This window comes from Apostichopus japonicus, chromosome 1, assembly GCF_037975245.1.
Source record: "Apostichopus japonicus isolate 1M-3 chromosome 1, ASM3797524v1, whole genome shotgun sequence".
NCBI classification, from domain to species: Eukaryota; Metazoa; Echinodermata; class Holothuroidea; order Aspidochirotida; family Stichopodidae; genus Apostichopus; species Apostichopus japonicus.
The window spans coordinates 13,585,771-13,612,783 of NC_092561.1; the positions used below are offsets into that span (position 1 = coordinate 13,585,771).

Genomic DNA, 27,013 nt, shown 5'->3' on the forward strand with positions numbered 1-27,013 from the left:
GCGGCGTACCGGGTGATGTCACATGGAAGGAGAATTCGGAGTTGTTTGAGCGCAGACTTTACACCTTTTCCAAAAGGGGGTTGCCACTTCTTGACAAGGTGATGGTCATAAACCGTTTCGCGGCACCTGTTCTGTGGTACCCGGGAACGGTTTATGCCATCCCTTGCAGCTTATTAACTCGATTTGATAGAGTAATGTTTTACTTTATTTCGTCTGGTAAATCAGAACTTGTGGAAAAGGTGGTTGTATATCAGACCATGGGGGTAATGGGCCAATCCGTAAATAAGAAATGAATTTACGGCCAATTAAAAGTGGTAATTATGTGTAAATTGTCAGATTCAAAGCAGCGGGGGTGCACTTTGTACAATATAACACTTGGGTAATACGCCCCCCATTGACAGTTATACGAAGCCAATTTATATGCAATCAAAAAAAAGTAGAATCACTGTGGTTTCATCAACCATTATAATTGTAAAATATGTCTATGTAATTAACTTTCAAAATGTGCATACTAAGTATAATTTAATTAAGTTGCAAAAAGAAAACTTAGATGAATGCAAAATCATTTAAAACGTATTATTTTCCCTCATGTGATATTGAAACCTTAACATGACGCACATTTTTGGAAAAATTAAACCAAAGGAATTTATTTATCCATAGTTCGCTTTCATATTAAATCAACATAGACACAACATGTAGGGTTATAACCAAACGTTGATCCAGCTTAAAAAACTATGTTATATCTACAAACGTGTATTTGACCTCCTGCAGAACCACGACCATTTCTGCAATATACAACTGGTGACGTTGAAGTTTATAAGTTTTCATATGCAGTATACGTTTTCATATACAGGATGTATGCGTTTATGCATATGATAAACGTCTCCAATGACATGATGAACGCTCTCATAGGCAGATGATGATACGTTTTCATCTGCAGGATGTATGCGTTTATTCACATGATATACGTCTCCAGTGATATGATGCACGCTCTCATATGCAGAATGTACGTTTTATCTACAGGCTGTATGCGTTTATTTTCATGACATACGTCTCTAATGACATGATTTACGCTTCCATATGCAAAAAATTACGTTTCATCTACAGAACTTATGCGTTAATTTACATGATATACGTCTATGTAAAAGTCATTTGGCTCCGCCTGTTATTGGGCGCCATAAATTTTGCAATGAAAACAATTACTGGTATACGTGAGTGAACGTAGAAAGATCCAACTGTATGATAACAACCATGATGTATTATCGAGGACACGCAATTTTTAATGCGGTTTTCACTCTTCCAAGATCAAGAGCTCTAAACAATTGGCGTTCGGATTCATCAATACTGTGGATCATTACCTGTTTATATTTCCAGCTTATTGTCCCCATCTCGTATTCGGTCTTGTTCTCGGCGTCTCTATGGTCCAACATCGAACTTCAAGGAACGTAAGTTCCATGTGCTCGTTTGGTATAAACAGCATTAAGATATTCACAACATTTTGCCTTGATCACGAATAGATCAGATTTGTCGTTTGCTTACAGATGCAGGGCGTTCTATTACTGTAAATTCATACCATGTAGAATTATTATTTATACCAGTATAAGTAGAAAAGTAGAAACATGATATTTATGTGAAATGAATGAAGCAAAAATTAGGGCCAATTTGAAAGTAACAAACGAAAGAAGTGAAATGTGAATGTAACTATTGTAACCTCTCTCAATCTGGTAGCTTAATATTCGTAAAAAAGAAAATCTTTAGCTAAGATAACTTTGAATTTCTCTTGTCCTGTAAGTTGCAAACGTTGCATAAATTTATATTTTATGATTTATATTGTACTAAGTTTCTTTATAAATATTACTAGACTTGAATTTGTTTAAGATTATCCAAAATATATATATATTTTTTTATCAAACTGTTTAGAAGAAATTTGTCGCAGCAGTCAACCTGTATAAGATGCGTTTTTTTTTAAACTAGATTAGGACATTTTTGTGAAAGAGCACAAATGCCCCATACTGAATGAATGATTAAGGGGTTAATCAACGGTCTAGTGTGCGTTACTCACAGGATTAATGCACGATCGGGGGATAATGCAAACGATGCACGAGGGCGGAGCCCGAGTGCATCCAGCGATAGCATTAACACCCGGAGTGCATTAATCATGTGAATAACGCACGCTAGACCGTTGATTAACCCCGTTCATTCATACACTACCATTTGTGTTGGGTGAAAAATCATAAAACAAAACATTTTTGGTTACATATAACCAAAGATTTATTAAAGTGATGCCCCGTAATTTTACCGTGCGTTACTCACAAGATTAACCACGGTCAGCTGACCTGAATGGACCAATAGGATTTAGGAATCTTAACTAAGTATGAACGAAAGTAAGTTAATCAATGTGGACAATTCTCAAAGATTTCAATCAAGATGTGAGACCTCTACGGCAGTCCTGAGACCAGGTAGAATGAGCCAGAGGAAAAAAATATATGTAGTACACGTGTCCATATAATTCGGCTACAGCTGTATACATGCAGTCTCTAAAATTACCTTCGCCTGATAGAATGAGTCAGGGGCGAACACAACCTGTCTCACGCGTATCCATATATTTTGGCTAAAGCTGTATACATGCAGTCTTATAAATTACCTTCGCCTGATAGAATGAATAAGGGGCGAACACAACCTGTCTCACGCGTATCCATATATTTTGGCTAAGGCTGTATACATTGCAGTCTTATAAATTACCTTCGTCTGATATAGAATGAGTAAGGCAAACACAACCTGTCTCACGCGTATCCATATTTTGGCTACAGTTGTATACATGCGGTCTCATAAATTATCTTCGCCTGATAAAATGAGTAAGGGCAAACAAGCCTCTCGCATGCGTGTCCATGCTACATATGTATGCATGCAGTCTCTAAAATAACCTTCGCCAGATAGAATGAGCCAGGGGGCGAACAAAACCATTCCCACGCGTGTCCATATAATTCGGCTACATCTGCTTACATGAAGTTTCATTATTTACCTCGCCTGATAGAATGCGTCAGGCGAGACGAAAATCGGTCTTAAAGTGGTTTAACTTCTTCTTTATCACATGTCTGTGATATCAAGATAGAGATGATCAGTCTGCAGCTAGCTATATGCATTAAATAAAATCATAGTGATTGCCATAATTTTTTTTATAATATTCTGCATCAGAAAACACTGCATTAATTCCTCAGCATAATGACACTACCAAAGCTACCAAGCTGGACTGCAGCTTTCTGTGCTTTGTTCTTCATCAATGTGATGTCCACTGGCAGTATGAAGGTATGCGGGATCTTCTTTGATGGTATGAAAACAATGGACGGATTAAGCGGGACCATGACAGGACTGATATTTGTTGTTCCCAATGCAGTATCACATATGATAGGTAAGTACACGACTCATTAATATATTTACTATGTCAACTTCATTTTAACTAATTAACTCAATCAGTACGTAGTAAGTCTTTATCTGCAAATATTCCCACATGAAGCCTACTTTCATTCAGTCCTTTGCAAAAAATGTGTGAACTAAAGAAGAGTATTATGTTATACCATATTTTTAGGTTAACAGTCGTGTATGATGTCACTAGATCCATATCAAAGTGTAACGTATTATGGGGCAACAACGCCTTGGTGATAACTGTGTAGACTAGCATAGACCATTGGGATACACAGGGTAAAAACAACTCTTAGGGTGACATTGGCAATTTGATGTAATTTCGTCACACTGAACCATTATTAGGAATCCAGTATGGGTGCTATTTATAATATTCCTTTTGCAACATACATATATCAAGGAATTTTATTAACTTATTAATTACTGACACATATAATATCGGTTTAAGTAAGCTAACTTTTTTTCACAACACTCAGGGCCCCATAGCATGAAAAAACACTTAGGGCGTCATTGGCAATTTGATGTAATTTCGTCACACTGGACCATTGTGAGGACATCAGTATGGGTGTTATTTACAATGATACCTTTCCCAAATACCTATAGCAAAGAATTTAATTAACTAATTACTGACACATATACATCTCCCAAAGTGAATTTTACTCTTTTCAAAACACTTAGGACTACATAGCATAAAATAACACTTAGGGTAGCATTGGAAGTTTCTATAAAATGCTTTGGTAGTATAATAGCATATGTCCTTTTAGAGAAATATCCTTTATCAGTTCGCCCATCTACTCTTTTTTTTTTCAAATTTAGGCAAATATGTTCATATAATGTGTTACTACGTCATGTTTTCGCAAATTTGCAAATTTTAGTGACGATATTATAGCGTATCCTCAATCATGACTTTAAATATCAATAAATAGTGATGGCTCTTTGGATGCATGTCCAAAGTGACCTTAATGATGAAACAAACAAACAAACAATGGAAACACAGGTAGATGATATTTCCTGGTGTGTTATCTATAAACATCGTATATGAACTGTTTGTCTATTCTCACCCACAAGAATTTATGGGTGTTGAAAGTAGGTCACTTTTTCATATTTTAATGGAGCGATGTTATGTTTTTCAAAGAACTGCATGATCATGAGAAACAACTCGTAACCCTCTCATACCTTAAACAACCTTCAAGTCAACTTTCATGACATTTGAACTCTGAGGGTTGTTGTTTGTTACATAGTTATAAGAAGAAATATATATCCCCTTGGTCACAGCCCCTACTAAAGAAACAATGAGTACCTAAGTTTGGTCCCTACATTCGCCCAAGTTCCCATGAATCCCAAAAGTGATGTCCCATAAATTTACTCTTTCAAATATGCAATGTATGTTTGAAAAATATACTTAGTTTTTCAGTTGTTATAAAATATCTCTCAATGTAAATATGCAAGTTGCAGATGTTGGCGTCTAACTTTATATTTTGTTTTGTAATGATACGACATTGCTCAGTTGTTACGTAGCCAAACGATATTACAATGTAACTATGCAAGTATGCAGGTGATGGCTATCTATAGCTTTATCTTGTGTGTTGTCGAAGCTATGATTTTCGCTTGAGTTATATATGTGATTATGTAATACCAGTATACGCGCGACAGGGTACTACCGGGTTGGGTTTAGTTGCACAAAATCTAGCAACGTGCAGGTATTCAACTCTAAGTTTATCTTTTGTTTTGTGAATGATACGACATTGCTAAGATATTACAATGTAACTATGCAAGTATGCAGATGATGACATCTATAGCTTTATCTTGTGTGTTGTCGAAGCTATGATTTTCGCTTGAGTTATATATGTGATTATGTAATACCAGTATACGCGCGACAGGGTACTACCGGGTTGGGTTTAGTTGCACAAAATCTAGCAACGTGCAGGTACTAAAATCGAAGAAAGAGAGTACGGACTTGTCAATGAGGACTTAATGTATAAATAGCCTATATATTTTCCCATCGTACCGCTGAGGGTCGGATGTTGTAGCTTCTGGTCGCTTAGGACCTGCCAAAAAAATTTAGGGAGGTCCCTTGAGTTGAATTTGAAAAAAAAATTATTCTCAGAGTTAAATAAAAATATTCACAATAGTGGGACACTTTTGTGACCCTATGAGAGCACCGATAACCGTTTCCCAGTATACCTGCTGTGGCAAATCTGAATAATGTTAAGATATTTTAACACCTTCTTATTCGTGATCTACCTGATCAGTTAACACACTAGTTATGGAATCGAATACGAAAATTACGTGATGGACCGCGTGGCGCCTGCGCTTCCATTTTGTGACTTTATTATACAGATGTCACTGTTTGATAATGGTTCTTCCGTTTATAGAGTGGTGCCCCAAAGCTACTGGCCCGTGGCAGCCGTTTACAGTGTGTTGAAGGGAGCGTGGCTTGGGAAGGGGGGGGGGGGGGCTAGGACGGGGTGCCTACACTGACGCGCCTATATTGTTTACTGCCCCGACTCTATTGTGTACCGCAGTTTTGGATGGGTGTATTTCCAGGGACAAGTTTTTAATCAGTGTGCCCACATGTTGATAATAACATTAGAATAATGATCAGTTTGATCAAAACATCCAAATGTAGGGCCCTGCACGTGCCAGGTAACATGCTTAATCCGACTCTGATTTGAGGGTGCAACTATGGAATAGCGGCAATATCCTCTCTGTAGCAGTGGTGACACTACATTTATTGACCAATCAATGGTGCTCCAGACCTACTGGCCCGTGGAAACCGTTTATTGTGTGTTGAAGGGAGCATGGCTTGGGAGGGGGGAGGTGGTAGGAGGAATGCCTACACTGAAAAGAGTGTCTCTAATAAAAGAATGGTTCGAGAACGGGCAAAATAGAGGTAGTAGGCACGCCTATATTGTTTACGGCCGACTCTATTGTGTACCGCAGATTTGGGTGGGTTTTTTTTCCGGCAGTAGTTTTTAATCAGTGTGCCCAACGTCCATAGTAACTCTGAATAATGATCAGTTTGATCAAAATGTCCAATTGTAGGGCCCTGCACGTGCCAGGTTACATGCTTAATCCGACTCTGATTTGTGTGTGCAACTATGGAATAACGGCAATATCCACTCTGTAGGAGTGGTGATACTACATTTATTGACCAATCAACCCCCCCCCCTATAAAAAACAAAAACGAGAGAATATAGGTAAATTAAAACAGTTCTAAATATATTATTAATAACTAGTATACAACATGTTTGTTTGCTATTAAAAATCGTACCTTTTGTTATAATAACTTCATTCGCAGACACAAATACTTCATAGATGTTTCAAAATTGTTCAATATTTTACACAATTCTGGATTCGTGCCCCAGTTTGGTCAACATTCCGTTATTTAAATTCATTTTATTACATTTCCGTTGTGTTACAAACAGTTTTCGAAAATATCTGATAGGCTGGTTGTGTTGGTATTTGGGCAATACTCATCATTATAAGTGGCACAAGGCCGGTGCGGCCTCACAGGGCCCAGGACACATGGAAAGAGATGGGGTACAGTGACAAGTATATACCCATCTGCCTAAGCATAGTATTGATATGAACTATGCAGTCAGCAAACCAAACTGGAATCCATCTAGATATCCAGATGTGCATTTTCTATATTCTGCTGGCGGGCCCAGCCGAAAAAGGCGACTAGTCCATTAACTGTAAAAGTAGGACTACTGTCTAAGGCCCCTTGGACATTTTGGATCATTAAATGGGCCTTTCAATCGAATATCTAACATTCTAGGTCGGAAACTCTGCCCACCCCAGAAGTATAACACCCTCCATCAACCAACGCCGTACATGAGACAAGAAGTACTGTGTGTTTGCCTATACCCCCATCCAATACTTGTGACTTTATTCATATACATGAGCTGAATTTCTGTGTCAGTAAGTACATGCGTGTATGTGGATGACAATTACTGTATATGTAAGTCCTTCACATGTGTGTGTGGGGGTGGGGGCTCTAGAACTGATGGACTGCACCTTTTTACTTCTGTTAAAATACTATCAATGTGTGAGGGACCAAACAATGCTTATAATACTAATGCTGAAACCCTTATATATTAAGAAATTGTCAATGATTTTTCAAACTGTTCATTTATTGATTTAGTGGGAGGGGGGGGGGGTTCAGGTCTTGGGACATTCGGGACTATGAAGTAGTTTCCTTCTTCACACTTGCATTAAACCATTATGATACAAAATATGAAAACAACACTTTCAAAGTTGACTTTAAAATGTGTTGTAACTTTATCAAACTAGGCTATTGTTAAGACTGCAGTCAAGTACAATTTGAGGTGTTCTCCGTGTAAATTTTAAGTACCTAAGAATTTGTTTAAATAATTACAAATATGAAAATAATGGTGACATTCACTTTTGCATTAAGTGATGTATATACTGTAACCATCTTCCAACACTTGTTGCAACAGTGATGCATGAAATAATAATTAAGTTGGGTGATATATATTCCATCCATTCCATCTGTCAGTTTAAAATTTACCTACATTAGCTTTTAGCCTATTAATATCTATATCACAAGTTTTATTTCAATGATTTCTATCTGGTGAAACCACTCCTGAATAATCATTGTGATGATTCTGGGGTAATATGTATTTGCATACTATCACCATTTATTTTCCAAATGTATTAAAGTAACACCTTCACCAGAAACAGTAATGATCATCTACTACCCATGAATAATAACAAATATACCAATTATGAAATATATTTGATGTGTACTTCTGCATGTATAGTGTTCAATCCTCATCTTCACCCAAACTGCTATTCCTCCTTTTCTTCTAGAAATTTCAAATTTTAAAAAGATGAAACAATCGTTTGTACGGTTTAGACATGTTTGGATCTATATTTAAAAAGCATAACAATATTTGAATTTTTATGAGCCATTTATTGTTAGGCTGATATTATGGTACTACATCACAATAACAAACCAGCATAAAGTTTTCTTACAAGGTCTGATTTTACAGTACAATGAATAATACAATGATACTCTCTTAAAATGTTAGACTGAAGAATTCAGTCTTCTTTGAGACTGAAATTTTTTTCAGTGTTATACACTGAGTTTAGACTGAGAAACACTCTACTTAGACTGTATTATCAGTTACACCGTTCAGTCGCTGTTTTGGACTGACTTTATTAACCAATCAGCTAATCACATGTGGCATGTCATCTTACCATTTTCAGTCTCTGTATTCCACTGAAAAATGTATCCAATCAGAGAACAGAAATGCGCCTACGTCATCCGAAAACTTGCAAATACGCCGCACAAAAATAAGTGTGACAACGAGCGCTACAACTTGTGTACATATATACTACTATATTCTTCGCTTAGCCAGGTACTCGCTGTACTGTACGTACGCACGCCGTACACACAGCTAGGCATGAACGAGACAGACGACCGTATGTCTAAGCTAGAGTAAAGGTTATAAATTAGCAATGGCTGAGTCTTTAAGAACTTTTCTTACAAATAAAGGTTTCCACGAAGAAGTGATAACAGTGTTCGAGGGTATGTATGTATGTTTTTTGTTGTTTTCCAATTAATACAGAATAAAAGCTTGGCAGTTCGTAACGTTAGTTATTCTAGGCTTGTGCGCGAGGTAGGCCTAGCTAGGCTGTACTATAGCAAATAGGGCCTAGGCTGTTGTTATAATTGGTGGGGCCTATTAACACGATCGTCGGGCGAATAAGCACGCCGGTCCTGCATATGTACCCGATCGTCGGGCAAATCAGCCCGCCTGTCCTGCGTATGTACCCGATCGTCGGGCAAATCAGCCCGCCTGTCCTGCATATGTACCCGATCGTCGGGCGAATAAGCACGCTTGTCCTGCAGTATGTACTCGATCGTCCCAAAATGAATCTAGGCTAGGTTAACCTCATAACAAATACTTAGACATAATAATGCTCAAGAAATTGCAAAACACAGTACTATTATGCATAGATTGTAAGCACCCTTAATTATTTGAAAAATGTAGTGACTGCTACAGCCATTACAGCATGAAGCTATCACGGTACCAGATCGTTGGGCAAATTAGCCCGCCTGTCCTGCATATGAACCCAATCGTCGGGCGAATAAGCACGCTTGTCAGGACTGCAATATGTACTCGATCGTCCCAAATGAATCTAGGCTAGGTTAACCTCATAACAAATACTTGAACATAATAATGCTCAAGAAATTGCAAAACACAGTACTATTATGCATAGATTGTAAGCACCCTTAATTATTTGAAAAAATGTAGTGACTTCTACAGCCATTACAGCATGAAGCTAACACGATTCTGTTAAACCATCACCATTGTATTTAAATCATGTGGAAACTGGAAAAGAATTGGTATGCTTTTGTTATTTTATTAAACATATAGTGGGCCATCAGTCTTTATTATAAGATTTTACAGTAATATTACCATTCACTAATGTTATGAAATCAGTTTCTTTTACAAGCAGATAGACATATTAGTGAAATCAGTAGGCTAAAATGTAAATCATATTCCTTGTTCACTGGTTTTCTATGCTGATGTAATGGAATCAGGAGATGTCATGAACAATTTATCCTTAAAAAGAGAAATTTCTGAAAACAACTAATAACAAACCTTGCTTGGTAACCATGTACCTGCCAAAATCAACATGATAACCCATAAATGTTAGGTTGAATTTGAATCCACCTTCACATAACACACCTCACCCGCCATGGATGACATATTGCTGCCTATCGTGAATTGATATATCTCCTTTGTACAATGCCAGTCATGTTCTTGTTTCTCCATTCTCTCCTAAATATTATTCTAGTCTAGTCTCTCTACCTCTCAACATATCTTTTTTTAAGAATGTTTTGATTTATACCATATTGCTTGTCCTTTATCACATTTATTTTTATCTTCACCAAACAGGAGGGCACAGATATTGAGAGTGCAGCACAGGGCAGACAAGGACAATATTGACAGCCTTTCATCCTATCTCTCGGACCAGAATTGAACCCCAAACAATTCTTCATTGTGGCAGATAAACTGGCCATTCCAGCTGGGACAGAGGCGTAGAACATACATTTAACATAGACTATGCTCCCCCTCTACAACACTAGTTTTGTGTATGGAATTTTGCAACCAACAGAAGTGAAGTCTCTCGTCCGTATCCATGCCACATCTATAAGGGCAGCCAGCATGGAGTTACTTCAAGGAGTGAATGTTACTTTTTTATTGCTCTGTAGTCCGGAACCACGTGTGTCAGCATGGAGTAGCTTTAAAAGGGTGTGAAGACTCGCGCAAAAAGAACGTCTAATGCCGGTAATCTGACCTAGTTTCGAATGAGGTGTAACAGAAGTGTTAGACACTGCCATCGATCCCAGAAAATACAAACACAGCTTGCTACCGTCGGTAATTAGACACTAGTGTACAGTCAGTACATACAGCTACGGTCAATACCCACATTACAGTGTATAAACGATACAGCGATGAACATCTCAGGTCCAGCTAAAGATATCAAGGTATCACGTTTCATTACTGTCTGTCTTTTTTAGCGACACGAACAAACATCACTTGCAAGCAACAGAAAGTTAACTTTTTCAGATGGCTGCATGCTGTTTGGGACAAATCTTCAATGCCTTTAAGGAGTAACTAACACATACCCTAAAACGTTAAATTGATTACCCGGAGTTTACAAACAGTTTTATATGAATAGGGAGGGCTCCAGAAATAAATATTTAATTGATTTTTGGTTTTTAAAAATGTTTTTTAATGATACTGATCTAATTATGAATGTAATTAAACAAACACCTAGTTGCCAAAAAAACTTTGTTGTATGATTTTTCGAGCATGTTATTTTAATGTTTACTTTAATGTTCCTACATTTCACTGCACTCACTATGTTGAAGGTTTATTTAATTAAGCAATTAATTAAGCTAATATTATTTATTGTGCACAATATTCCATAATTTGTTCCATGAAAAGCAAGTAACCTGATTATTATAAAGTCAGTAACTGTAGAAAATTCCATTTGAGAATATCCTTTCCTCATTATCCCCCCCCCCCATTTTTTTTAAATTTTAGTGATGTAATGAGTCAAAACTGTTTTCAATTTTTTAGTCGACTCTCGAGTGACATTTCTTTTTCAGCTAGAGGCCGACATTAAAGGATTCACGTGAGATAATTTATAAAACTTTAAAATTTGATTGAAATCCCAATCAAAATCACTATATATGATTACTATCAGAAAGTTAAGAAATAATTGAGGGTGGTATAATAGTCACATGTACTGTTTTTGCATACAAATTTGCTTTATATGAATGCCATATCATGAAATCGTGAATGCAGTATATAATAATTCATGTTTATCTAATAGCCATTATGAAGTTTGTGCCATTCTGTCAACTGCTTGCTTGTAACATTTTGTTTTGTGTGTGCTGGATAATGACTTTCAGCAATGACATTCAATCGCCAATCTATATCATTGAAACACAAAGTATTAAATGTTCACCGCACTGATATATAGTTTGACCATTCCTAATATTTTATAAATAACCTGCTGAAAATTTGTCATATGTTTCCCCCATTTTGAAATCATTCTAAGAAAATTGTTGCTACTATACATTAATGATTCACAACTGGAAAAAAGGCAATGTACCAGATCCATTGTACTATCGTCGTGTTTCCATCATATCCCTTTTGTAAAGGCAGGATCGTATAGTTACTATATCCTTTACAGTGGAAAATTTAAAGTTCAGTGAGATCGGGAGATGGGATCAGCTGGGTATATAACCACTCAATTTACAGCTGTGTTGTCAATGCATTCCAGGGTATTACCACCTGGTGGTGACATACAAAGAATTTAAAGTGCTTTCTGTTACAGTGGTGTTGCCAGACATTTGAATCTTGGTTGGTGATATGTCTATTTGTGAATTCCTTCTCAGGGGAGGGGTTGCCCAGGCCACCCATTGGCGACACCACTGATCTGTTCTCAGCTCACCTAATCCTTTCCAAAAAAATTAAAGAACATTTTAGATCCAGGCCCAATTCAAGCAGAAATTTGACAGATTAATATTGAACTGAAAATATGTCACTGTTATGTAAAGTATCTTTATAATTTGAACGTTTGTTGCAAAGATAACATGTTTTGTTGAACATCCCTCAGAATATTGTAGTTTTGATTTCTGTTTTTTTTTTAATATATTAAAAATTATATAAGCATATATAAGTGGGTTAGTGGGAATAAAATTACTGTTCGGTGGATATTGACAATTATATTTCTTGATGGAATACCATTTTTAATGTACTTTGTGTGTGACTGTCACAATGATTTTCTGATCTTTATAGCCTAACATGATTGGATGTGAAGGTGAAGTCACTCCATGAAGTAGCACCTTTCAGTAAATTCCCCTGCATTAACAGATCATTGAATGTTGTCTTGATGACCTTAACTGCATCTTTATTGAAGAATTCCAGCACTTAGCCAACACGGAGGATCTATAGAAAAGCTTGTTCAATCCAGAATTTGCAATTTATAAAATTGACAGTATAGCTGTGATGTGTAATAATTCAGTCTAAAGGACCGACTGTTCAGTCTGATATCAGTCTTATAGACTGAAAGTATTCAATCTTATTAAGACTGGTGCTGCAATAAATCAGTCTAAACTGCTGACTGTTCAGTCTAAAGTGGTTTGATTTTCAGTCTATTAGACTGAAGAGTATTTAGTCTAATTAAGACTGACCTTCAGTCTTTACATTTCAGACTGGAATTCAGTCTAAGTAGTCTGATCCCTTATCCCATCCATCATTAGACTGAAATTTCAGTCGATTAGACTGAAATTTCAGTCTCTCATTTTAAGAGAGAGATACACTGTTTGAGATCTATACTATATTTGTCACCTGATTAAGAAATCAGAGTGTATATATTGCATGCGATAGGCCCACAGCTGTGTACTTAAATGTGCTACATTTCGTGACCACATTCTAAATACAGATTCAAAAGGTATATACTGTATATAAATGATGCAGTGTACACATTAACAAGGGTTGGTCCTATAGCATACAACTGTATGCGATATAGTAAATATTCTTCGGAAAGTGTTATCCATTATCGTAAGAGAGGGCAGAGGGTAATAAACATAAGGTAGAAAAAAGATCCGAAGACGGGATGAATACATACTGTTATTTCCTTTGCCGAAAGCAAGAAACAAAAAATCACATTGAAATTGTCAGCTTGAATTTGGTTTTCTTCAAGAAACCCAGAATTATTATCCAAGAACCATTAAAGTTTTATATTTAAAAAGATGACTTTTAGATATACTGTATGTGATGCCCTGTCTAAGAAACCTGTGTATTGCATGTGATAAAGTAGCCTACATGTACAACAATAGTATGCGGAAATCATAACTAATTGTAGTAGTGATAACTTTTAGTACTTGCAGTACTTTGTCAACCGAATCCTGATGAGTGAAATGTGAACAATAAAAAAAACCTTGTTTCTATTTTCATAAAAATTTGTGGCTGCAGTTCCTTTTCAAAAAGTCTTGCCTGCTGTGGCCAGTTACTTCGACTTGACGGTGACGTCGCTGCACTTTCACTGTCGCTTCACCTATCACATGCAAATGAGCTCTGCCACGACTTCGCAGGAGAAAGCCCTGTCGCGACTTCACAGGGGATATCCCTGATTGATTACATACTGTATCAACAAATATTCTCATGCCTTTTGGCACTTTTCCTTAAGGTAAACAGTTGGGCGGACTCATATAGACTCTAATAGGTGATGCCATGTTAAGAAATATATTTTTTAATTCGAAATGATACTTTTTGTAGTCGTCAAGACCACCAGAGTTATATGCAATTATCATTTTAGGTCCGCAAAGATGTATTTCAGAGATTTCAGTATGCACAATGTGATATACAAATATGGGCCATGCTGTTTATTTGGTAACCAGGTCTAAGTCTGCAACAACGCTTCCAGTGTGTGTGCATTAAGGATTCTTCATGATTTAATTAGTATCTCTGATCTGGCTTGTCCTACCTGCAACATCAATCGTCGTGAGAACGGTCAGGGGACAGGATTTTTCGTCCGTGGCCCTGAAAGTGATGAAAAGCAGTTGTATAAAGTTCAGCTGCTTCCTCTCAAACTGACCTTCATGACATATCCCAATGTATTCCAGGTCTGTAGAGGACATGTTAAACTAAAATTGTCAATCCAGTGCAACTGTTAAGTTGCTGCTAATAAACGAAGACAATTTGCCAAAACCTGGCCCATCAGGATTTGTAAACCACATGACATGTTGTAAAAATACACGTACAATAATCTAAAAGAAAATCTTACTGAAACGTTACTTACAGGTAGATACATTATTCACTTCAAAAGCATATCCAGTCCAAGTTAAGGTAGTGCATCTATATGATGTTACATTTTAAGACAATCATAGGGGAAGAAAGGTGGGGAGGAAGGCATATTGTATTATAAAACATTCCAATATGTCGCTTGGCAATGAACAACAAAGACAAATTACCATATTTTCCATAATTGGTGGTAAGCACTCGCTCGTGTAATTACTATAGTAGATCTCCCATGGAAGCATCACAATATATCTTTCTGCTGCCAGGGTTGTGTTAGGATGTGCTGTTAGGATATGCTGTTTACCAGTATATTCCATTGACACGTCCCGCACCGAACTCTACAAGCTGCTGAACCACCTACCTGTAAATTTACAATTTAATACATGACGGTATCTATTCAATTAAAATATATGGCGAGATAACCACAGCATTGCATAATAAGCTAACAGTTGCCTATCAATTGTTTCCATTGCTATCTACTCTATCTATCTCTCTGAATACTGAGCACCATGATAAAACGTTCAGTTAACTTTATATTATAAACAAACTGTGCTTTAAAGGCGGTTTTCAATGGCACATCATAAGTAGCTAATAAAATACCACTAAAGCATCCCGATGGAAGCTGCCTAGAAAGCAGCATTTGTGCTGGACATGGAGAGGACCGGGAGGGTGGGGGCAGGAGGGCATATATCCTAATTCCAAAGTAACGATTTCACATGATCCTCACTATAATTGTTCTAAATTAAACTTGTGGTGATAAGATGGAACATGGCGACGAGATCGTGTGGGGTCAACGAACGTCAAACTTACATTTCATAACTATGATCAAGAATCATAAACAGTTTTAATTGGATATTTTTCATAGGATCTGTCTTTACTTTTTAACAGGTAAGAGGAGCAGTGTTATAACCAAGACGGTCGGATGATTGCCGCTTACCAAGTATAGGTTACGAGAATTATCTTGAATAGATTCCCTTAAGAACCTTTTATATCTTGAATTTCTCCCGGAATTAATTGGACGAAACGGTTTCGCTTTAAAACCACTAGCCATACAAGCTGGATGGCTCACGCGCATAGGACACTTAAAGTACCCTTTGAACTTCCGAGTGCATCAGTTTGTTCATTTGTATTCAATTGGCAGCAATAAAGTTTTGTCTCAATGGTTACTAACCAGACCGAATCGTACCATGCCTGCAGTATATATATATATATATATATATATATATATATATAATATAACGAAAATCCACGTTTACTCCAAAAGAAAATATTATTAGAGAAAACCAGAGAAATAAGATATGACTCATAATTGACAAATAAGGAGTAAGTTTTAGAAAATATATTGGAATTTTCGGTCCCCCTGGGACCTTCGTCAGCAATACTTGGCAGTCGAATGAGAAGTACAAAATGTGACACAATGAAAGTATGACGCTAGATAAGTGTAAGTTGCAATGATGGAATTAAAACCAAATAAACCATGACTATACAGGAAGCGGATTAAGGAGCAGAGAACGGATTACATATGCTTGTAGAACTGGTAGTTGTTAAGGGGTCCCAAGTCTTTGTTGAGGCCGGTGATGTGAGACTTAATACGAAAGATCCAATCGATTTCTTTACGTTTACGTTCAGTAGTTGATTTGAAGTTCGAGGCAATTAAAATACATTTTAGGTTTTTTAGAGAATGACCATGAAGATTGAAATGTTCGGACACTGGGAATCCTGCAAAATTATCACGAATAGATTTTTTGTGATTATTAAAACGTAAGCGGAATCGGGAGCCTGTTTCACCTACATAATTGCCCTCTTTGCAAAGTACACAATAGAAAATGTAAATAACATTAATAGAATCACAAGAGAGGGAAGGGGGTCTAAGACTAAAGTCAACATTGGGAATCTTGACCACGGTGCCTGGGGTAATATGGGGGCATATTTGGCATCTAGGTTTACCGCAAGGAAAATTGCCTGCGGAGGTGGAAACTGAGCGGGGGAGTCTGGAGGAAGTGAGAAGAAATTTAAGATTGGGGGGTTGACGAAATGCTAGCATGGGGGGTACCTTAAACGATTCTCCTACAGACTGATCGTCTTGAAATACAGCAAATTCCTGTTTGATGGAGCGAATGAAAGATTTGATGAGGGGGTTGTAACTGGTAACGAACGGAATGCGTGTGTTGGGACTTTTAGACTTGTATTTTAATAAGTCCTCACGGCTCAACTTGTCGGCCCTGGAAATACCCTGTCTAATTAAGTGAAGGGGGTATCCGACGTTCAAGAAATAACCAGTTAATATGGATACCTGGTGTTTAAAATCACATGGGTTGGAGCAAATGCGTTTAAGTCTAAGGCATTGGCTGTAAACAATAGAACTCTTGAGATTATGTGGGTGAAAACTATTAAAGTGTAAATACATATGAATATCAGTGGGCTTATAATAGACCGAAGTGGTTAAGGAATTGCCATCCAACTTGACCAGAACATCTAGGAATGAAATTTGATGTTTGGAAACTTCGACAGAAAATTTAATGCTGTCATGAAAAGAATTAACATGATCAAAGAAAGACTTAAGAGATTCTTCACCATGTGGCCAGACAAAAAATATATCGTCAATATATCTATAATAATGTGATGGCTTAAGAGGAGAAGTGGATAGCATTTCCTGTTCTAATTCGTGCATAAATATGTTGGCGTAACAAGGTGCCATCTTAGTGCCCATAGCGGTACCATTGATTTGTAGATAATATTTCCCGTTAAAAGAGAAATAATTATTACTTAATATGAAACGTAAAATGGGACCAAGATCATCACCTAAAGTGGGGTTGGTGGCATGCTCACGAAGAAAATTTTGACAAGCGATAATTCCCTCATCATGAGGGATATTAGTGTACAAAGAGGATACATCCATAGTAACGAGTAAGGAATTAATTGGTAACGCCTGAGCATGCCACCAACCCCACTTTAGGTGATGATCTTGGTCCCATTTTACGTTTCATATTAAGTAATAATTATTTCTCTTTTAACGGGAAATATTATCTACAAATCAATGGTACCGCTATGGGCACTAAGATGGCACCTTGTTACGCCAACATATTTATGCACGAATTAGAACAGGAAATGCTATCCACTTCTCCTCTTAAGCCATCACATTATTATAGATATATTGACGATATATTTTTTGTCTGGCCACATGGTGAAGAATCTCTTAAGTCTTTCTTTGATCATGTTAATTCTTTTCATGACAGCATTAAATTTTCTGTCGAAGTTTCCAAACATCAAATTTCATTCCTAGATGTTCTGGTCAAGTTGGATGGCAATTCCTTAACCACTTCGGTCTATTATAAGCCCACTGATATTCATATGTATTTACACTTTAATAGTTTTCACCCACATAATCTCAAGAGTTCTATTGTTTACAGCCAATGCCTTAGACTTAAACGCATTTGCTCCAACCCATGTGATTTTAAACACCAGGTATCCATATTAACTGGTTATTTCTTGAACGTCGGATACCCCCTTCACTTAATTAGACAGGGTATTTCCAGGGCCGACAAGTTGAGCCGTGAGGACTTATTAAAATACAAGTCTAAAAGTCCCAACACACGCATTCCGTTCGTTACCAGTTACAACCCCCTCATCAAATCTTTCATTCGCTCCATCAAACGGGAATTTGCTGTATTTCAAGACGATCAGTCTGTAGGAGAATCGTTTAAGGTACCCCCCATGCTAGCATTTCGTCAACCCCCCAATCTTAAATTTCTTCTCACTTCCTCCAGACTCCCCCGCTCAGTTTCCACCTCCGCAGGCAATTTTCCTTGCGGTAAACCTAGATGCCAAATATGCCCCCATATTACCCCAGGCACCGTGGTCAAGATTCCCAATGTTGACTTTAGTCTTAGACCCCCTTCCCTCTCTTGTGATTCTATTAATGTTATTTACATTTTCTATTGTGTACTTTGCAAAGAGGGCAATTATGTAGGTGAAACAGGCTCCCGATTCCGCTTACGTTTTAATAATCACAAAAAATCTATTCGTGATAATTTTGCAGGATTCCCAGTGTCCGAACATTTCAATCTTCATGGTCATTCTCTAAAAAACCTAAAATGTATTTTAATTGCCTCGAACTTCAAATCAACTACTGAACGTAAACGTAAAGAAATCGATTGGATCTTTCGTATTAAGTCTCACATCACCGGCCTCAACAAAGACTTGGGACCCCTTAACAACTACCAGTTCTACAAGCATATGTAATCCGTTCTCTGCTCCTTAATCCGCTTCCTGTATAGTCATGGTTTATTTGGTTTTAATTCCATCATTGCAACTTACACTTATCTAGCGTCATACTTTCATTGTGTCACATTTTGTACTTCTCATTCGACTGCCAAGTATTGCTGACGAAGGTCCCAGGGGGACCGAAAATTCCAATATATTTTCTAAAACTTACTCCTTATTTGTCAATTATGAGTCATATCTTATTTCTCTGGTTTTCTCTAATTATATATATATATATATATATATATATATTGCCATTGTAAGTTATCCAAGAGGTCTATATTGTACCACGTTCAACATCATATAGACCACAGAGACCCCACAAGTCATAATGTTTTCCATGTCATTAGACATGCGCATTCAAAACCATATACTACTGGGAACAGTACGCATTCAATTGGAATGGTGGCGGGCATGCACATATACTTAACACTATTTATACATAAACTACATAGGCTTACCCTTTATATAATGGGATGTTTTTTTAGAATAGAAACCTTTTTTTGCCCATGCACTTCGATAACTTAGATACCTTTTTATCATAGGCATATTTTCTATACTTTATCAATTGAAGTATATGTTTTTGGTAGTTTTTAGCTCAAATATACCGGTATTACATCTCATTTATATTGTAAGTAATCACACACACCCAAATGGCCCCGACCACGAAAGCAAGTAGCAAGTAGTTCTAAGTTGGGGGTGGGTGACGGATCGAGGCGGTACCAACAATATTGGTGATCTGCAACTTGCGGTGAAACACATGGTGTGTCACAGTTCGGCACCAACTATAACAGTGTATAACATAAAAGTATTATTCATATAGCCTATACTATAACACGCATTTTTCTACTAGGTTGTACCGACATCACTTTATTATACGGTACCTGCGGTGTGCATCGCTGCAAATAAACTGATATTGAGAAGTTCAAATGTCTTTGCAGTTTTTTGACAAAGGTGGGGCGGGGCATATGAGGCTGTACGTCGGGAGGGATGTGTCCCACCCCACACTGACACCCAATACCCAGCCTGGTAACGGGCCTGAATGGAATAATAAGTTAGTAACTTCTTAACGTCTATTTGACTTGAAAATCAAAACACTTCTACCATGGTACTGTTTTAGTTTTTTAATCAATTACAAATGCATTTTGAAAGAAAAAAAAAACTTATCAGCTTTAGAAGAAACAAGTTATGGCACAAAAAGCAAAGCAGATCGTTTAACAAAATGGCCAAAAAAATTCTCCAAATGATGGCAAGGACTCAGTATTAATCGTGCACAATAGACTCTCATCCACACTCTACACACGTTAAGTAATATTATCTAGTTTCGGCTTGCATGATGCATTTCAACTTTTGACTTTTTGAAATTACTATCACGTCAAGACACAAATGCGTTCCTCCCTTCCCTCCATTATATTACATTCTGTTAAAAAAATGGTGTTCATGTCTAGCTACTTTCAATCGATTGCCGTTCACGACTGAATTACAGTTAACCGAGCCCTTCATTGTAAATTATTGACAGTTGGAACTACTATGTCGACTACCAGCATATCTTCTTGATCGAAATAGTAGAAGGCCTACTGTAAATTTGTTGTGACTACCAACCGTTACGAAATTGACAGGTACACTTTTTCAATGCGATGATTTTCTTCTGTGGAAATCACTAATACTGTATATCTATCACATACTGTAAGTAACTCTCATAACCAATCAAACACAGAACAGGACGAATGTGGGCGGTAGGTCTCCTTACGTACCCAGTGTGATCATATAATTGTCCCCCTGGGGGGAAAATATTTACACATTGTAATTACTTAAAATCTGTTCATTTTGTCAATAGGGACCCAAGTATTGACAGATAGGTATTGAAATGAAGTTTTAATTTTTATAATTTTTTTTTCATAATTGAGCTAATTAGATGTGTAAATATGCAAATGAGGTTATGATACAAACAATGTACTTTTTTTGCCCATTTGAAATTATTTTGATGAAATCTGCTGGACTTTTGATAGTTTGATGAGTTCAAGACATGTTATTTCATAAGTAAAATATAATTTGATATTTGAATGTGAGGAATATGACTGATTTTCCCCCCTCCAAACAAACAAATGTATTCTGTAATACATTGGTAGCCACGCGTAACGGTAAGTCTATATATACCAATTGCGCTACATACACAATACATAGTACATACAGTGTGCAAACAGTGTGCATACAGTATGCGGCTTACCGTATCAGAATTTCAGAATTTCATCGTCAGAATCTTCTTCTCCAACGGCTGGATGGTCAAATTGCCCATAAAAAGAAGGTCTAACGCCTCTTAGAAGTATTTAGCCATGATAATATGTGCTAAATAGTTACCGTTTCAATTACGTGAGTGATTGCATTGACCCTAACGACGCGAAGCATATCAACTGTGGTTGACCGAAATTCTATACCGTAGAAATGCTCGAGTTGAATTGCTAGGGATTACTCACAAAGTGGAGGCGCTATTGCTTAATTGTTTCTATGTAGAGTTGAATTTCAGTGTGACGCTTCTGGAGAGCTAAAAATCTTTTCTGTAGGGTGAGGCATTCGGGAGAAATATTTTCGGAAAGTTGACCGTTTTTTGGCCTTAACATAGACCGAAAAACGTTATTTTTTGACATATTTTCCCCAAATATAGAGCCATCTCTCTACATATGCCTCTGAGGCTCCTGATTTGATTCCTTGTATGTATTAGCTGGTTGTATAAGATAGGGTCAGTTGACTGAAATTTTTCACTGTTCTCACGATTTTTTTTGAAAAACGACCGGTGTTTTGAATGTAAACAAACCTTTGAAGACAAAAAAAAAAAAAAAGTCCATGTGACCCCCTCGGAAAAAGGTTGTTTATTGATGCAGGCTGTCTTATGTGCAAAATAAAGCTATGGGAAGCTCTCTAGTGTATTCCTATCTCGAGTAATGATTTTCTAAAAGCATGTGTCATTAAAGGGCAATATTAGTTCAAGGAGTTAAAAACCAGAAGCGACATTTGTACCACTACCCAACACTATACGTACGTTTGCAAGACATTTGCAAGCCGGCACTCTCCTAACGGACATGTATGCATACAGGAAGGCACTAACCTATAGGAACGGCACATGTTTACACCCTCATACATCCTCATATACCAGCGCATGCGTGTTACTGCACTTGTTGTCAGGCACACCATATACATTATAGTGCGTTGGACTAGCTGGCCACTTAATTTAATGGATCCGAAATTCAATCTGAAATGTAGGTCTACATGGGTTGGGGATTTTGAAAATGAACTGAGCAAAACCAAAAAAAAAGCTGCCTTACACGATTCTACTACTTCTGCAAGTTAGGTCCTTACGTTTAGCCTTAATTAGGCATAGCTACAGTACAAACTTCTGGCTTCATGCCTTCCTATCATACTCACGTCCGTGTTTCGTCAAGTGGGTGTTATTTATCAGGACTGATTTCATAGAACTATTAATCTTCTTTTTCAGCGTCCGAAAGAAATATTAGACAGGCTTTGAAATGTGTGTCGTACACACTAGCAAACGTATTGTTAACAAGGAGTTACACCTTACAAGCTGCATTTGTAGTTAGTTCTATTGTTGAATGCATTCTAATTCATCGCGGACAAAGAAACAATACCCTTTGTCCCTTTCTGAGACATTTTGTATGCTCGCTATACCAAAGGAACTTGGTAAATTTACAAAGCAACTTCAGACTGGAACAATTATACGTTCATTAATGGTTGTACGCCTTCCTGCTCTGTTACTAAATACTGACATAGGTGCCATATCTAACAAGAATAAATCATGTCTTCATGCTGTGATAAAATCTGACAAAACCCTCATCAATTTCCTAAAAAAAAAATAGGTGGAGAATCAAGTTGATAAATTACAATTCATTTATCCAAATCATCTGTAGTATTACCCCCTGTATGGATATAACCTACCTTAATATTACTCACACAACGTGTTTGATGATGAATTTCGGAAAACAAACTTCCGAAACAGATGCAATGTGTCTTATTTTAATGAACTCTGACCAGGTGGGTTTAATGGAGAAAAGCTGTAGCAATCGAAAGAAAGAAATTTATTTATGTTGCCCTTATGGCGCGAACGATGTATCGTCAAATCCCTGCGACCGCCCAAATCAGCATGTTCATTACACAAATGTAACCTTGATATACTCGTATCGTTCACCTTCTTTACCCAATTTCACGGAGGAAACGTTTGAAAAAACATATTTATTCCTTACAATGGAAGAAAATGACACAGTTTTGCAGGCTACATCGGTAAGACCGAAAGAAAGATACTATTCAAGTATGATGGACCTAACACAGGCTAGCCACGAAAGTGCAAGTAAGTCCTTGGCCTAACGGTCGTAAAAAACAGAGAGATTCGATTGGCGCAAGATCTGTTGGGCGAGGCTTGCAAATTTTGATTGAAGTTTGTAGAATCTACATACTCGTTAAAAAAATCAGGCGAAATTTATTCATCTCAAAATGTTTAACGACAGATAACTCAATAAGAATAATGATTATTAATATGAAAACTGCATAGGACGGTGTTATTTTCCCTGAGCTTTATAGGGCAGTAAGCTGGAAAGGTCGAAGTTAAAGTTTGACAATCACACATTGAGACTATAAGCAACCCATCGATATCACGTGCATCTCGGTGTATTTTCTTTAGTCGTCAGTATGCCATGGAATAATGAATGTGTGGCAGTACCGATAGCGTATAAAAAATACGTGCGTAATTGTTGGAGGCTCATTGTACAACCAAACAGATCATTCATTAATCGAGGCCGGTAACAATCGGCTTCAATTATGGGACTGACTCTGCTTTTGATTCTCCATGCATTGATTGTTGTTTGTACTTGCATTACTCACTGCGCACGTGTCCGGATTGACGCCAGAATATTTTGAAACTGTCATGCGGATCGCAAATCGTACTGAACAATGCTCCTATAACACATATGTATGTACTGTTTGGTTTAAACAAACCAATACTTCACTGTATAGATTGTAGAAATATCCTTCTTTCATATTTACTTTTGCTTTGATTTAGCTCCTATCATCGGCTCCCTTGCTAGACATTTCTCATACCGACAATTGGGAATAGTTGGAGGAAGTCTTGTTGGAGGAGGTTATATCTGTTCAGGGTTGTTTGCAAATCACGGCTTGCATTTCCTGGGTTTTGCTGTTATAGCAGGTAAATCATTTATTTTGATGAAGAATGTAATAATTATTTTAAGTACGTTGCTATCAGAATTGTCAATTCAAATGCCAAATGTTCATTAAACATTACTTTTTTACTAAAATATTACCAAAATTAAGGCCAGAAAAGTGTTAACACTCCACTCTACTAAGGGAATAGTAAATAACTGATTCTTTCCTCCTTCCATCTAGGTTTAGGATTTGGTTTTTTATTCCTACCAGCTGTTCTCTGTTTACGTGAGCAGGCGCCAGATCACTTCGCCAGCTTGATGCCTTTAGCAACATTAGGGGGATATGTTGGCGTTGTTTTACTACCAGGTATCGTCGAGGTTTTTCTAGAGAATTATGGTCTTCGTGGCGCCTTTTGTCTTTTTGGTGCATTGTCTTGGAACACGATACCATGTGGTCTACTTCTTGTCAGTGGAAAAGGAAAACAGTATGAAACCCTCAGCAATTCCGGTGATAAATCAGAACCAAGTCAAGAGGTCGAGGCGTTCGATGAGGACAGTCATAACTTCACAAATTTAAAATATGGAATGCGACCTTTACGATTTTTTGCCAATGTTCTCAAAGAACATTTGTCATTGTTCTTGGACTTTACCTTCACATTATTCTTCATCACAGCTAATACAAGAAGATTTCCAAGCGATACTTGGACTTTATTTTTAATACCGTATAACCAAGAACTTGGAATGACCAAAAGTAATGCTGTATTTATTTCATCAGTCGGAGGTATTGGCGGTATCGTTGGTAGATTCGTTGCAGCCGCTTCGTTTAAACTGACGAAAATAATTTCACCTTTGACCTTATTTGCGTTATGTTATTGTCTCAATGCGATCATATTCGCCTCCTTCTCGCTGTGGAATAACCCTATATTTTTGACTTTTTGCGGATTTTCGAGTGCTCTCCTGTTATCTTTCTTGGCTGGTACAACATCGGGAATCCTACTTCAACTCAGTTCACCTGAAACCTTCCGGCCGGCATTCGGTTTAATAGATTTTGGCTGTGGCTTATTTTCTATTTTTGCGGGCATTCTTTCTGGTACGTATTAATTAATTAATTAAACTTCATGCTTCCTATTAGCTAGGAATGTCCTGCCATCGAATACATTTTGAATCTAAACAGGTCTCCCGAGCCGTACATGTGATAGCTATGTGCGAAACACACCTCGGTACATTTTGGAATTAGTAAATTATTATTAAATTGTGATTTTCAGTGGGTACTTGCATTTTGCTGTCTGTTATTTGGAGTGTGTGTATGGTCCAGTTATAAGACTTATTGATTCCAATGTTAAAATATACGGTAGCTGTGATTGAAGAGAAACCATTCCAAAAGCTTCTTCTTCTGAAGGCTAACTTCAATTCGGTTATTGAAGATAAAAACCCTCTGTTTTAAATAGTTTGTATTAAGATAATAATCCTAATAATTGCGACTAAAGACCAACATAAAACAATATCCTTTCCGTAGTGTATTAAACGTGTTAAGTTCATTGAAACATAACGGGTTTGGCATTTAATGTTTTAGTGAGGCTTTTTGTGACTTTAAGTTTCTGGTTCTTGCTGACATTCCGTGTCTTAGCTTCCACTGGTTTACTAAGACACTTGATTTTCTTATTTTTATTGATTCTTTTTGCAAGCATTTACTCTAGGCTTACTAGGTCATAAAGAGGTTTGAAAGGTCTTGTTTTAGGCACATTATCATTCTTTTCATAACGACGGAGCAAGCTATTGTCAGATTGTGAATTATTTAATTAAAAATGACGGTACAACGGCAACAGTATTTCAACTCTCCTTAACTGTATTGTTTTGTCTTCTTTCTAACCCTCTATAGGTAAATCTTATGACGTCTTCGGATCGTTCGCACTAATGTTTGAAGTGAATGCTCTCATAAATGCTGTTAGCTGTGTGTTGGTGTTGGTTATCATCGTCTTACGGAAGCTTAACTATAAAAATACGATACAAAATTAATTATATGTAAATCAATAGGATGGTACGACCGCGATCATTTATGGTAGGTTGGTGATTTGGATCATAATATTAAACTTACGATCAGATGTCGTAAGGTAACCAGAGAATGAAGTGATCGAGATTGGCTAGGTAAGGATGCATGTGTCATCTCATCATACTTGCCTTTCTATATGTAAATTGATTTCTGACATTTTCCTTTTATTGCGTTTCAATAATATATCAATCTGGACCAGTTGATTCAATTAAGAGACGCGAGCAAGGAACTTTATAACATTGGATGGTCATGTGACATCATCGAATGTAATATGATCTTTAGGAAAACGTACATGTGACGTCCTTCCAGGAAGACGAGATGTTATAGTTCGTTGGTCAGTTGAGCCTACTGCGATCTCTCATTGGCCATAGCATCGGTTGTCATTGTAATAATTCATTTCTTGTGTAGCGAGTCTCGGGAGGTCACCAATGACAAAAGATACCAATCTACGCGTGTGTGAATTTGTGTGTGTGTGTCTATTATATCTGCAATTTTGTGTCAAAAACTCCTCGTCACCGACTGGACCGATTTTCTTCCAAACTTGGTAGGAAACAAATCAAATGTTAGAGGTCAAATTATGTTAAGGTGATATTTTTTAGCTGTAACTCCAAGAAGAAATATTGAAATGACATGCAACAGGTATACAATATAATGTTCGCGGTCTATCACCAAATGTGGTTATCATGGTAACTGAGGTCAAATATAGTATGACGATTAAATTGTTATTGCAATATGTGTTAAAATATCCTCCTAAAGAG

At 37.1% G+C, this 27,013-nt stretch overlaps 1 protein-coding gene and 1 long non-coding RNA gene across 3 annotated transcripts; both read left to right on the top strand.

Annotated features, from left to right (window-relative positions):
• The first annotated feature begins 726 nt into the window (after positions 1-726).
• LOC139968003 (monocarboxylate transporter 12-like) lies at positions 727-26,950 on the top strand. Of its 2 annotated transcripts, none has more exons than XM_071972276.1 (5): positions 727-1,445; positions 3,219-3,409; positions 24,106-24,249; positions 24,447-25,295; positions 26,085-26,950. In XM_071972276.1, exons 1-5 carry the CDS (start codon positions 1,240-1,242, stop codon positions 26,219-26,221), a joined length of 1,527 nt encoding a protein of 508 aa, XP_071828377.1. In that variant the 5' UTR covers positions 727-1,239; the 3' UTR covers positions 26,222-26,950. The 2 variants fall into 2 exon arrangements, with proteins under 2 accessions (XP_071828377.1, XP_071828385.1); XM_071972284.1 differs by having other exon boundaries at positions 730-1,445; positions 3,196-3,409.
• Positions 8,234-12,581, top strand: LOC139967999 (uncharacterized). The gene is made up of 2 exons (XR_011793207.1): positions 8,234-8,977; positions 10,356-12,581. It is a non-coding gene; the product is annotated as an uncharacterized lncRNA (long non-coding RNA).
• Positions 26,951-27,013: the final 63 nt, after the last annotated feature.